Source organism: Salmo salar, chromosome 12, assembly GCF_965601325.2.
Source record: "Salmo salar chromosome 12, fSalSal1, whole genome shotgun sequence".
Taxonomy (NCBI): Eukaryota; Metazoa; Chordata; class Actinopteri; order Salmoniformes; family Salmonidae; genus Salmo; species Salmo salar.
Window position 1 is genome coordinate 55,590,787 of NC_138302.1, and position 12,471 is coordinate 55,603,257.

Below are 12,471 nucleotides of genomic sequence, written 5' to 3' on the forward strand. Positions count from 1 at the left end.
GGGCGCGCTTCTTCACCAAACTTGATCTCAGGAGTGCTTACAACCTGGTGCGTATCCAGGAGGGAGACGAGTGGAAGACGGCATTCAGTACGACCTCAGGGCATTATGAGTACCTCGTCATGCCGTACGGGTTGATGAATGCTCCATCAGTCTTCCAATCCTTTGTAGACGGGCAGGGTGTAGTGGTGTATATTATAGGGGTGTATATTGATGACATTCTGATATACTCCGCTACACGCGCCGAGCATGTGTCCCTGGTAAGCAAGGTGCTTGGTCGCCTGTTGGAGCATGACCTGTACGCCAAGGCTGAGAAATGTCTGTTCTTCCAACAGTCCGTCTCCTTCCTAGGATACCGCATTTCCACCTCAGGGGTGGAGATGGAGAGTGACCGCATCTCAGACGTGCGTAATTGGCCGACTCCCACCACGGTAAAGGAGGTGCAGCGGTTTCTAGGGTTTGCCAATTACTACTGGAGGTTTATCCGGGGTTTTGTCAGGTAGCGGCTCCATTACCTCACTGCTGAAGGGGGGGACCAGTACGTTTGCAGTGGTCGGCTGAGGCGGACAGGGCCTTTGGTCATCTGAGGGCTCTGTTTACCTCGGCTCCCGTGCTGGCCCATCCGGATCCCTCTTTGGCATTCATAGTGGAGGTGGATGCGTCCGAGGCTGGGATAGAAGCCGTGCTCTCTCAGCGCTCGGGTACGCCACCGAAGGAGTGAAACTATGACGTGGGGGACCGGGAGCTGTTGGCTGTCGTCAAGGCTTTGAAGGCGTGGAGACATTTGCTTGAGGGGGCTAAACACCCTTTTCTCATCTGGACTGACCACCGCAATCTGGAGTACATCCGGGCGGCGAGGAGACTAAACCCTCGCCAGGCAAGGTGGGCCATGTTTTTCACCCGTTTTGTTTTCACCCTTTCTTACAGACCAGGTTCCCAGAACTGTAAGGCAGATGCACTGTCCCGGCTGTATAACACAGAGGAGCGGCCCATGGATCCCACCCCCATACTCCCGGCCTCCTGCCTGGTGGCACCGGCAGTGTGGAAGCTGGACGCGGACATTGAGCAGGCGTTGCATGCAGAGCCCGCTCCCCTCCAGTGCCCCGCTGGGCGTCTGTACGTTCCGTCTGCTGTCCGTGACCGGCTGATCTATTGGGCCCACACGTCAGCCTCCTCTGGTCATCCAGGCATCGGTCGGACGGTGCGCTGTCTAAGTGGGAAGTACTGGTGGCCCACTTTGGCTAAGGACGTGAGGGTGTATGTTTCCTCCTGCTCGGTGTGTGCCCAGTGTAAGGCTCCTAGGTACCTGCCCAGAGGTAAGCTACACCCCTTACCTGTTCCACAGCGGCCATGGTCACACCTGTCGATCGATTTCCTGACCGATCTTCCCCCATCACAGGGAAACACCACGATCCTGGGAGTCCTGCCATCTCCTCCCGCTGCCTGGTCTCCCTACGGCCCTACAGACTGCGGAGGCCTTGTTTACACACGTCTTCCGGCACTACGGGGTGCCTGAGGACATAGTGTCTGATCGGGGTCCCCAGTTCACTTCGAGGGTCTGGAGGGCGTTCATGGAACATCTGGGGGTCTCGATCAGCCTTACCTCGGGTTTTCACCCCGAGAGTAATGGGCAGGTGGAGAGAGTAAACCAGGATGTTGGTAGGTTTCTGAAGTCTTATTGCCAGGACCGGCCAGGGGAGTGGGCAGCGTTCGTGCCCTGGGCAGAGATGGCCCAGAACTCGCTCTGTCACTCCTCCACTAACCTCTCCCCCTTCCAGTGCGTACTGGGGTATCAGCCAGTTCTGGCTCCTTGGCATCAGAGTCAGACCGAGGCTCCTGCGGTGGACGACTGGTTCCGGTACGCGGAGGAAACATGGGACGCCGCCCATGTTCACCTTCAGCGCGCCGTGCTGTTCCAGAAAGCTGCCGCAGATCGTCACCGCAGTGAGGCCCCGGTGTTCGACCCGAAACCTGCCCCTCCGCCTGCGCTGCCGGAAGCTGGGTCCGCGGTTTGTGGGGCCATTTAAAGTCCTGAGGAGACTGAACGAGGTGAGTTACAGGTTACAACTTCCCCCAGATTACCGTATTTACCCCTCGTTCCATGTGTCTCTCCTCATGCCGGTGGTGGCTGGCCCGCTCCAGGAGTCTGAGGTGCGGGAGGTTCCTCCACCCCCTCTGGACATCGAGGAGGCCCCGGCGTACTCCGTTCGATCCATACTGGATTCGAGACATCGAGTGAGGGGCCATCAGTACCTCGTGGACTGGGAGGGGTACGGTCCAGAGAAGAGATGCTGGGTTCCGGGGGAGGACGTGTTGGACCCTTCAATGCTGCGGGAGTTCCACCGTCTCCGTCCTGATCGCCCTGCACCTTGCCCTCCGGGTCGTCCTCGAGGCCGGTGTCGGTGCGCTGCTGGAGCCGCGCGTCAAGGGGGAGTACTGTCACGACTTCCACCGAAGTCATTTCCTGTCCTTGTTCAGGCGGTGTTCGGCGGTTGGCGTCACCGGTCTTCTAGCCATCGTCGATCCATTTTTCATTTTCCATTTGTTTTATCTTGTTTTCTTACACACCTGGTTTCCATTTCCCTCATTTATTGTTGTGTATTTAACCCTCTGTTCCCCCCATGTCCTTGTGTGGAATTGTTTGTTTATAAGCGCTTGTACTCTATGTTACTGGTGCGTGTCGGGTTTTGTACCCATGTAGGTTCTTTTTGTATTGCAGTGGGTTTTGTAATTAAACTGCTCCAGCTATTACCTATTTCTGCTGTCCTGCCGTCTGACTTCACTGCCACCAGTTCCGCAACCCTTACAGTTTGTGGCAAGAAATTATATTAAATAACAGGTTTGGGCATAAGTCATGGAATAGGATTTAAATTTCAACATGATTCCATTGATTTTGGTGATTTGTTATTGAGACACACAGAGATAAAGTTCAGTGCCCGTCTAATTACTTGTCGTGTCTGTGACGCTTGAGAGGATTATCATGACGGGGAAGACATGATAATGAGGTGTAGATGGAGAGAGTGAATCACACACACAGCCATACTTAACCATACTGGTGCTCAGTAGTAGCAGAGGGACTTGGCCCTGGGCACTGATCAGTCACCATGCAGGAGTTTGATATCATAGTGTTGGGTACAGGACTGAAGGTAAGAGAAACTCACATTCCCTCACACATATTTAGTTCTGCTTTCTGAACTACCCAATAAAGATACCATAAAGACTTAATACTATAAAAACACTTATAAAGTATGCGTGGCAGTTTATTCATATGTAGGGAAATAAAAAAAATAAAAAAAAGATTAATGTTTTTCATGGTGTTAATGTGTATCATTGATTGATCATTGATCATGGACTGTACTTGCCAGATTTTTGTCAGAATTTGACTATAGAAGAAACAGTGAATTCTATCAGCATGAAAGAATAAAGAAACGTAAGTCAGAGAATTTAGAGATGAGGTACATAGAACACAGTGGAGGCTGTTGAGGGGAGGACAGCTCATAATAATGGCTGGAACAGCGTGAATGGAATGGCATCAAACCACGTGTTTGATGTATTTGATACCATTCCACTTATTCTGCTCCAGGCATTACCACCAGCCTGTCCTCCCCAATTAAGATGCCACCAACCTCCTGTGATAGAACAGTATTATTATATACAGTCACTAGTGAAAGTCTACACACCCCTTGCACAGTCTTCACATTTGTTGCCTTCAAATTAAATCTAAAAAGGATTACATTTTTTTTATCCTACAATCTACACAACTGACTTCACATTTTCAAAGTGAAACAAAGATTCTACCAACCTTGCAGAACTCCTTGGGCAACATACAGGTAACTCCCAAAATAAATGAAACACATGTATATTGGGTATACAAAGTACATTGAAAGCAGGTGCTTCCACATATGTGTGGTTTTCTGATTTCGATGAGCAATTAACATCCCATCATGCTTAGGGTAATGTCTAAAAATGCCCAGTGGCCCATTTTGGCTACCATGGCTAGAATAAGAGATCTCAGTAACTTTGAAAGAGGGGTCTCAAAGGCAACCTGAACTCAGGAGTAGACATAACATAGTAAATGTGAATCCTTTACACTCCAATTAGTATGGTATGTTTCGTATGGTATGTATTAATTTGTGGATGTCCATCGTCCATTTCATACAATATGTTACGAATTGCAATTCGTACAAAATGTTAAAAATCAGCAAAACGTATGTTACAAATTCCAATTTATTGTGGCTAACATTAGCTAGGCTAAGGGTTAGGGGTTAATGTTAGGTTAAAGGGTTAAGGTTAGGGTTAGGGGAAGGGTTAGCTAACATACTAAGTAGTTGCAAAGTAGCTGAAAAGTAGCAAGTAGCTGCGAAGTTGCTAAAGTAGCCCATGCTGATATTTGAACATGCAACCTTTGGGTTGCTAGATGTTCACATTATACGCCTATCCATCCACCCCGACCAACTACCCTACTTTAATGATTGCCTTAAGTAACCTTTTGTCTTATGTAACCATACCAAACATAACATATCATACTAATTTGAGTGTCCCAGATTAGGATTTACATTTACTACGTTACGTCTAGCCTGAGACCAGGCTGGCATGTGCACCACTAAATCTCAACCCAATTGAACACTTATTGGAGATTCTGGAGCGGCGCCTGAGACAGCGTTTCCACCACCATCAACATAACACCAAATTGTGGAATTTCTAGTGGAAAAATGGTATCGCATCCCTTCAATAGTCCAATAGACAGTAGAGTATATGCTTGTGGTGGCCCAACACCTATCTGTCCCTGTACTAAAAACACATGTGGATGTTTCTGGAGTGTGAGTGCTGATGACACAATGAATAGATGTTGAAAGTAGCACTTGCTTTGAACAAATGGCTCGTGGACATACCATCTATTGTTTTTGTCAAAATTGCTCAAGCTAAGTAAATTTGGTTGGGAATCTTTTACGGACAGCAATATTCAAACCTTGTCTCTGATTCTTCAAGCAGATTTAAATCGGGACTGAGACTGGACCAGTCAGAAACACTCTTGGAACACCTCTTGGAAAGCCATTCTGGTGTGTCTTTGGCATTTGAATTTGTATAATTCTCCCGCGGAAAAATGCAACTCTATTACCTGGGCTTTGCTCTTTTCATATTTATTTTGATCCTAACAAACTCCCCAGTCCCTGCCGGTGACAAGCATACCCTTAACATGATGCTGCCACCACAATACTTGAAAATACAAATGGATCAACAACACTGAATTCACTCCACATTCCCAACCAAATTTACAGAGTTTAAGCAATTTTGACGAAAACAATATATACCAGTTGCCCTAAGAGTTGTGTAAAGTTGGTAGAATCTTATTCAAAATGTGGAAGGGGTGTGTGTAGACTTTCACAAAATATTGTATATTTATGGTACCATGGACAAAGTAATAATGATTCAATATAATACCTACCACTAGTGATCACATTTCTTTAAAATATTATATTTTACTTCAGTTCAATGCTATGTGTTTCATGTGTATTTTCTATAATATCAAGTGTCATAAATGTGTATTAATGAATGAATTAACCTACACACACATACAGACACGCACGTGCGCAAACACACACACACACACACACACACACACAAACACACACACACACGCACACACACACACACACACACACACACACACACACACACACACACACACACACACACACACACACACACACACACACACAGGTGATCCCTGGGCTCTCGAGGAACGTTCAAAGCCTTGCAGGCTGTCTAAGGAATTAGCATTATCATTTACCTGTCTACTGGAGCGCAGGTAACCTAGCGGTTAAGAGCAATGGGCCAGTAACCAGAAAGTTACTGGTTTGAATCCCAGAGCCAACAAGGTGAAAAATCAGTTGATGTGCCCTCGAGCAAGGCACTTAACCCTAATTGCTCTGGTTATGAATAGCTCTGACTCTATCTCCCTTAGGAATGTATTCTCTCTGGCTTGATGTCAGTGGGTGGGAAGAAGGTCCTTCACATTGACCGCAACCCTTACTATGGTGGAGAGAGTTCCTCTATCTCCTCCCTAGAAGAGGTTTGTATGAACGCATGCACAAACACACAAACATACAAAGCACTGAAGGGTTATTGTATAGTGTTAATGAGAGTGACTGTATTTTGTAGCTATATAGGAGGTTTCAGGTTCCATGTCCAGCTAAGCCAATGGGACGTGGGAGGGACTGGAATGTGGACCTTATTCCCAAATTTCTACTTGCCAGTGGTGAGGACTATGATTCATATTATGTTCATCTGTCTTGTCATCATACGTCTAATATGAATGTGAACATGTTTAACTGTGTGTCAAGGTCAGAGTTCATTCATATTGTTTTAACCTGTGTTTGTGTGTTTGTTCAGGTCAGCTGGTTAAAATGCTGGTGTACACCAAGGTAACTCGGTATCTGGACTTTAAGGTGGTGGAGGGCAGCTATGTGTACAGGGCTGGTAAAGTCCACAAGGTCCCTTCAACTGAGGCAGAAGCCCTAGCTTCAGGTAAAGCATACAGATCAAAATAAACAATATTTGTAACTTACAAATCCTGTGTTTCCGAATCGTTGATTCTAAACAAAGGATTGCCACATAACAGTCAAAGCCAACTGAAATTCATGGACATGACAAATTGATTAACTTGATTTCAAATACATACAATCATTCAAGGTCTCAAACAGTGGTTGTAACATGGTGTTGTGTTTCAGATCTGATGGGGATGTTTGACAAGCGCAGGTTCAGGAAGCTTCTTCTGTTCATTCTGAACTTTGAGGAGAGAGACCCGCGGACCTACCAGGACATGGACCCCAACAGGACCAGCATGAGGGAGCTGTTCCGCCACTTCGACCTGGGACCAGACATCATGGAGTTCACTGGTCACGCCATGGCCCTGTACCGCAGTGACGAGTCAGTGCAAATACTACACAGACAGTCAGAAAGACGGACACACACACACCTATCTCAATGGTTGTGTCCCTGTCTCCACAGTTACTTGGACCAGCCGTGCATCCAGACCATCAGACGGATCAAGCTGTATTCTGAGTCTATGGCTCGGTATAACTTCAGTCCGTACCTCTATCCACTGTATGGGCTAGGGGAATTACCCCAGGGCTTTGCCAGGTAACATAAACACACTCGTAAAGGTACTCAAGAATGCATAAATACATTAACTTCAAGTTTTTTTATGGTATTGAATATGACCGCAATGTAAACCCTTACTATTCCTGTGTGTCTCAGGTTAAGTGCACTGCATGGAGGGTCCTACATGTTAAACAGAGGAGTGGAGGAGATTGTGATGGACAAGGGCAAAGTGGTAGCAGTGAAATCTGAGGGAGCGGTGAGTGGCTGGTGAAGTAGAGAGTGGATAAGAGAGAGCGAGAGAGTTGAAGAGGGAATGAATGAATGAGAAATGGTAGAGCATGAACCGGAACATGGGCTGCATATCAGTGTAGTAAATTAGTAGTTGGACCTAATCTTTCTATCTTCTTTCACTTCCTCTTTGTGAAGCTGTTCCACTGTAAACAGCTGATCTGTGACCCCAGCTACGTGCCCAACCGGGTGAAGAAGGTGGGCCGGGTCATTCGGGTCATCTGTTTACTGAATCATCCAATCAAAAACACCCATGATGCCAACTCCTGTCAAATCATTATCCCTCAAACACAAGTCCACAGGAAATCAGGTATGACATCACAGATAGACCAGATATACACAAGAAGTTAGACAAAGGCCTAGGACCCCATATACCAAACAGGGAAAATATGATTGCAGTATTTTAGCCTTGGTATGAATCAAAAATGGACCCTCTTTGTTTTTCAGATATCTATGTATGTATGGTGTCCTACGCTCACAATGTGGCATCAGAGGGGATGTATATCGCTATGGTGAGCACCACCGTAGAGACCAGTAACCCAGAGAAGGAAGTGCAGCCTGGGTTAGAACTGCTTGAGCCCATTCAGCAGAAGTAAGTTCCACACAACCTACTGCAGACTTTTACATCCAGAGCCATTTGTCTATAGTAATGATGCAAGGCTAATTTCATAATACAAAAACAGTTCACTAAAGACAATGTGATTGGTCTACAGATTTGTTTCTATCAGCAACATGATGGTCCCCATTGACGATGGAAGGAACAGTCAAGTAAGGGTCAATACCTTCAATATATTGTAGCACCGTCAACCCCACAACTAACGTCCTCACTGAGATTCAGTTCAGTTCACTTGGTGTAATGGCTGAGTTGTTGGGATTACAGTTGCTGGATCTGGGTTCGAGTCCCAGTTGAGGCTACTGACTGAATGCACTGTAATATACAAACATGTGTTCATATTTCTTGGCCATTGGTTTGTACCAGTTTTATTAATTGTGGAATCTCCGGGTTTTGTTCATTGTGATCCTGTCTCCCTTTTTCAGATCTTTGTGTCTCGCTCCTATGATGCCACGACACACTTTGAGACGGAGTGTGAGGACATCAAGGATATGTATCGCCGCATCACAGGATCAGAATTCATCTTTGGTGACTTACGCAGAGACTGTGGTGGCGATGATGATGATGAGGACTAAGCGACACAAAGTAGAGTTGCTACCATTTTTGTCTTGAGTGGCTCAGTTGACAGAGCATAGTCCTTGCAACACCAGGATCCTGGGTTCAATTCCCTCTAGGGCGGGCCACCCATACAAAAATGTATGCACACGTATAAAAATGTCAGCAAATATGACATTACAACTATATTGTGGCTGTCTAAAATGTCCTTGTTTTTACTGTTTTTTTAAGCAACCTTTCGATTCACCTCTTGTATCTCCCAGAATGCCCAGCTTCACAGCTAATCTATCAGTCCTATTTATCATGTGCTTTATGTGGTAGATGCTCTCGTACTCTGATGGCATTGAGACTGGAGAGTGGCAAAGCTAAATAACTCAGTTGATTTAATACCCTGTCTAATAAACACCACACTTTATCTGACTGTGGTAAATGTAAAATGTGGCCTGAGATTGTGTTTAGTGTGTGTTCGAGTGAATGATTGAATGCATAGCCATGTGTTTGTGTGAAGTAGAACTGGATGGATGATGCTAAATGCATCAGAGCAGAGTAATTAGGGATACCCTTACCCTACAGATTAACTCCAAGGACAAAGCCGCTGGAGTTGCGTTATGTTCTATTCTGAGACAGATAAAGAGGTGGTTCAGAGAGATGGGGGTGGAAGCCAAACGGATAGACAGACAATGAGATTAGAGAGGTTTACTAATCCCAGTGAAGGAAAGTCACCTTGGGTAGATTACATACACAATGCACATACTCTCATATGCTTTCACTGACAATTAAATAAATACAAAACATTGTGTATTAGTTTATTGCGTCATTGGTAGCTGGCCTTATGTATTTACCATGATACAGATATATGAAACACTAAATAACCCTCCCACCAAATCATATCCTCCAATACTCGTCAGAAATCCTGTTCCCTTTCTCATTTACACATTTCATAACCAACCTACCCCTCTGTGGGGAAAGATCACACAAGTACACAAAGTTTGCAAAGGCTAAAAAACATAATTCAGCACTTGAATGAGGACAGATTTATCCAGATCATCCATCCCAGTGGTGAAAGTAGTTCCTCTTTTCCATCGAGACCTCCTCCTGTCATTTTTGTTGTTGCTACTCCAGGTCCGTGCTGATTGGAGGAGGAATCAGACCTGCCGCCACCACTCGCCGTTCACTGCTCAGGAAGTTAAAGGTTGCACAAGCGTTTGGCTGAGGAAGGTAAAGGGATGAGTGTCAGAGAGAGGAGAGAGGAGAGAGAAGAGAGAGAGAGAGAGATGAAAAATGCTAAATTATAACTGCCCTTTGCCTTATTCTATAGGCAGGGGCTGCCCATGTCTGTGTATGGATGGATAGCTACTTTCCAGGTGGTGGCACACAGTAACTTGATGTGAGAGAAATCTCAAGAGGACATTCTGAACCAGTCTTGGGCAAACCGGCCTATGAATGCTCACGCACTGAAATCTATTGCACAAGCCCAATCCTTCTACTGTAGACAGATGCCATGTGAGGTCAGGTGTCCCTACCGTGTCCTGCACCTCCACAGCGATGCCTTTGCTCTTGAGGAGGGCCAGGACTTTGGGGTCAATCCGCTCTGACCGACCCCCTGTGCCCAGGACCAGAACCTCTGTGGATACAAAGCATTCATGAGACACATCATGGTCATACACAATCATTAAGTTGTTCAGGTGATTACACCGTACAATTATCATCATAGTCAAGCTCTGACGATCAAACATGAACTGGCAACTATTTAAGAGGGGGCCCATCCCAACAACACTCCAACTGTAGTCTTATCTCTCTCTCACACACACACCCCTGCCCACGAAGGTTCTGGACTCAGGCTGGGCCATGATACAACCAATAGGGGATCACTCAGTTGTTGCCCTCCAACAGAGACTGATAGAAATACAAGGAGGTGACTCCGCCAAATCGGAAGATATAAATATATGCTTGCATGAATTGCATGGGCGCTATGCAGCTGTAGCCTCCAGTTTGGGTGGAATAAATCTAGTCTGAGCTTCCGCTGGTGTCCAACCGGATTTGTACCAGAACCTAACAGCATCTTGCATGAGTTTGTACATTCATAAATTAGAGTATGTGACTTTCTGTCTATCCTCATAATTCGTATCGGTGTGACTAAAGTATAATTTAATTATCTCACCAATTCGAGGTTCCAGCATGTGGAAAAGGGCCATGCTCTCTACAGTGATGTCTTTATAGCTGCCTACCTGCAGGGGGCGACAGATGAGCAGCCAAAAGGACAATCGACATATTACACTGTTACATCTCATATTCTACTCATCATCACTCCTCATTTAGCCAGTTAAATATCTCACTCTCAACAGTATTACAGGGAGCAGGTAAACTGAAGAGAGATGAAAAAAATAAAACCATCATAAAAGGTTGACTTCTGGTAGGGATTAGAGGAAAGATTTAAAAAAAATGTTTTCCTACATTCCATTGGAGGATTGCTGGAGGTAGCAGGGCACATGGCCCGAAAACACGGTTCCCATCGATGTTGAACCCTCTGGGGCTGTAGCTGTGGATCAGTGCTCCAGCTCCTGGTTCTTTTTGCATGACAGACACTGTGGTACGCTGGTACATCTCATCATCACTGGGACCAAGCCTGTGGGAGCGAGATAGAAAGGGGCTGGAGGAGAAGGAGAGACATTAAGTTGCCTTTCCATCACATACTGTACCATTACCTGGCTAGTGGCTACAACTGGATGACGTGAGATAGGGACATCAGACCTCGTTGATGTCTAAAAACGTTTGACAAACTTTGATATTGGGGTTGACTTTCCCTTCAAACATGTTTTTTATTTATTTATTTATTTCACCTTTTTTTAACCAGGTAGGCAAGTTGAGAACAAGTTCTCATTTACAATTGCGACCTGGCCAAGATAAAGCAAAGCAGTTCGACAACATACAAAAACAGAGTTACACATGGAGTAAAACAACATACAATCAATGATGCAGTAGAAGAAAAAAAAATAAGACTATATACAATGTGAGCAAATGATGTGAGATAAGGGAGGTAAAGGCAAAAAAATGCCATGGTGGCAAAGTAAATAAAGTATAGCAAGAAAAACACTGGAATGGTAGATTTGTAGTTTGAAGAAAGTTCAAAGATAAAATATAAATAATATGGTGCAAAGGAGCAAAATAAATCAAATAAATCAATACAGTAGGGGAAGAGGTAGTAGTTTGGGCTAAATTATAGATGGGCTATGTACAGGTGCAGTGATCTGTGAGCTGCTCTGACAGCTGGTGCTTAAAGCTAGTGAGGGAGATAAGTGTTTCCAGTTTCAGAGATTTTTGTAGTTCGTTCCAGTCATTGGCAGCAGAGAACTGGAAGGAGAGACGACCAAAGGAGATATACCTGCTGGAGCGCGTGCTACAGGTGGGTGCTGCTATGGTGACCAGTGAGCGGAGATAAGGGGGGACTTTACCTAGCAAATGTATTGGGATGCCATAGCCATTTTTTATCAGATTATATTAAATGGGGCTCTCTGTACCTAGCAAGATGTAATAACCATAGAATAGGTTTATTCTGCCTGGGATGTATTTCAAGTAGCAAGCCTTGACATCAGCATCTACCAAAAGCTAAGTAGCCAGTCAGGGGGTAGATATGTCAAATTGTGTAGCTAGTAGCAGTTAGCACTAAAACATTGTCGTTTCTATTCTCTAGATGTCTCGTTTCTCAGCAGTACTGTACCTTGTGAACGCGGGTGGTGTCAGAGGGCTGAGCCGAAGACCCTGTGCACATCTGTGGAGAAACAGTCGTGCACACATAGTGACAGCCATGTTGTTTACAATTAAGTACCTAATGCCCGTTGGAACCAGACATTAAAACCAGGGTGGGAACTAATTATGTGTAGCACAACGTTTGGTACTTCCGTTTGGGTACATCC

General features: G+C 45.4%; 2 protein-coding genes across 2 annotated transcripts; one reads left to right on the top strand and one right to left on the bottom strand.

Moving 5' to 3' along the window:
- Positions 1-3,045: 3,045 nt before the first annotated feature.
- On the top strand, positions 3,046-8,990 carry zgc:112334 (rab GDP dissociation inhibitor beta). The gene is made up of 11 exons (XM_014131922.3): positions 3,046-3,143; positions 5,963-6,070; positions 6,160-6,256; positions 6,391-6,525; positions 6,729-6,927; positions 7,009-7,140; positions 7,258-7,357; positions 7,528-7,699; positions 7,837-7,981; positions 8,103-8,157; positions 8,428-8,990. Exons 1-11 carry the CDS (start codon positions 3,102-3,104, stop codon positions 8,575-8,577), a joined length of 1,335 nt encoding a protein of 444 aa, XP_013987397.2. The 5' UTR covers positions 3,046-3,101; the 3' UTR covers positions 8,578-8,990.
- A 363-nt stretch (positions 8,991-9,353) lies between these two features.
- ndufaf3 (NADH:ubiquinone oxidoreductase complex assembly factor) lies at positions 9,354-12,426 on the bottom strand. Its single transcript, NM_001140686.2, has 5 exons — positions 12,276-12,426; positions 11,012-11,207; positions 10,719-10,785; positions 10,081-10,181; positions 9,354-9,766 (listed from the first exon to the last, which is right to left on the bottom strand). Exons 1-5 carry the CDS (start codon positions 12,362-12,364, stop codon positions 9,671-9,673), a joined length of 549 nt encoding a protein of 182 aa, NP_001134158.1. The 5' UTR covers positions 12,365-12,426; the 3' UTR covers positions 9,354-9,670.
- Between the last annotated feature and the right edge of the window lie 45 nt (positions 12,427-12,471).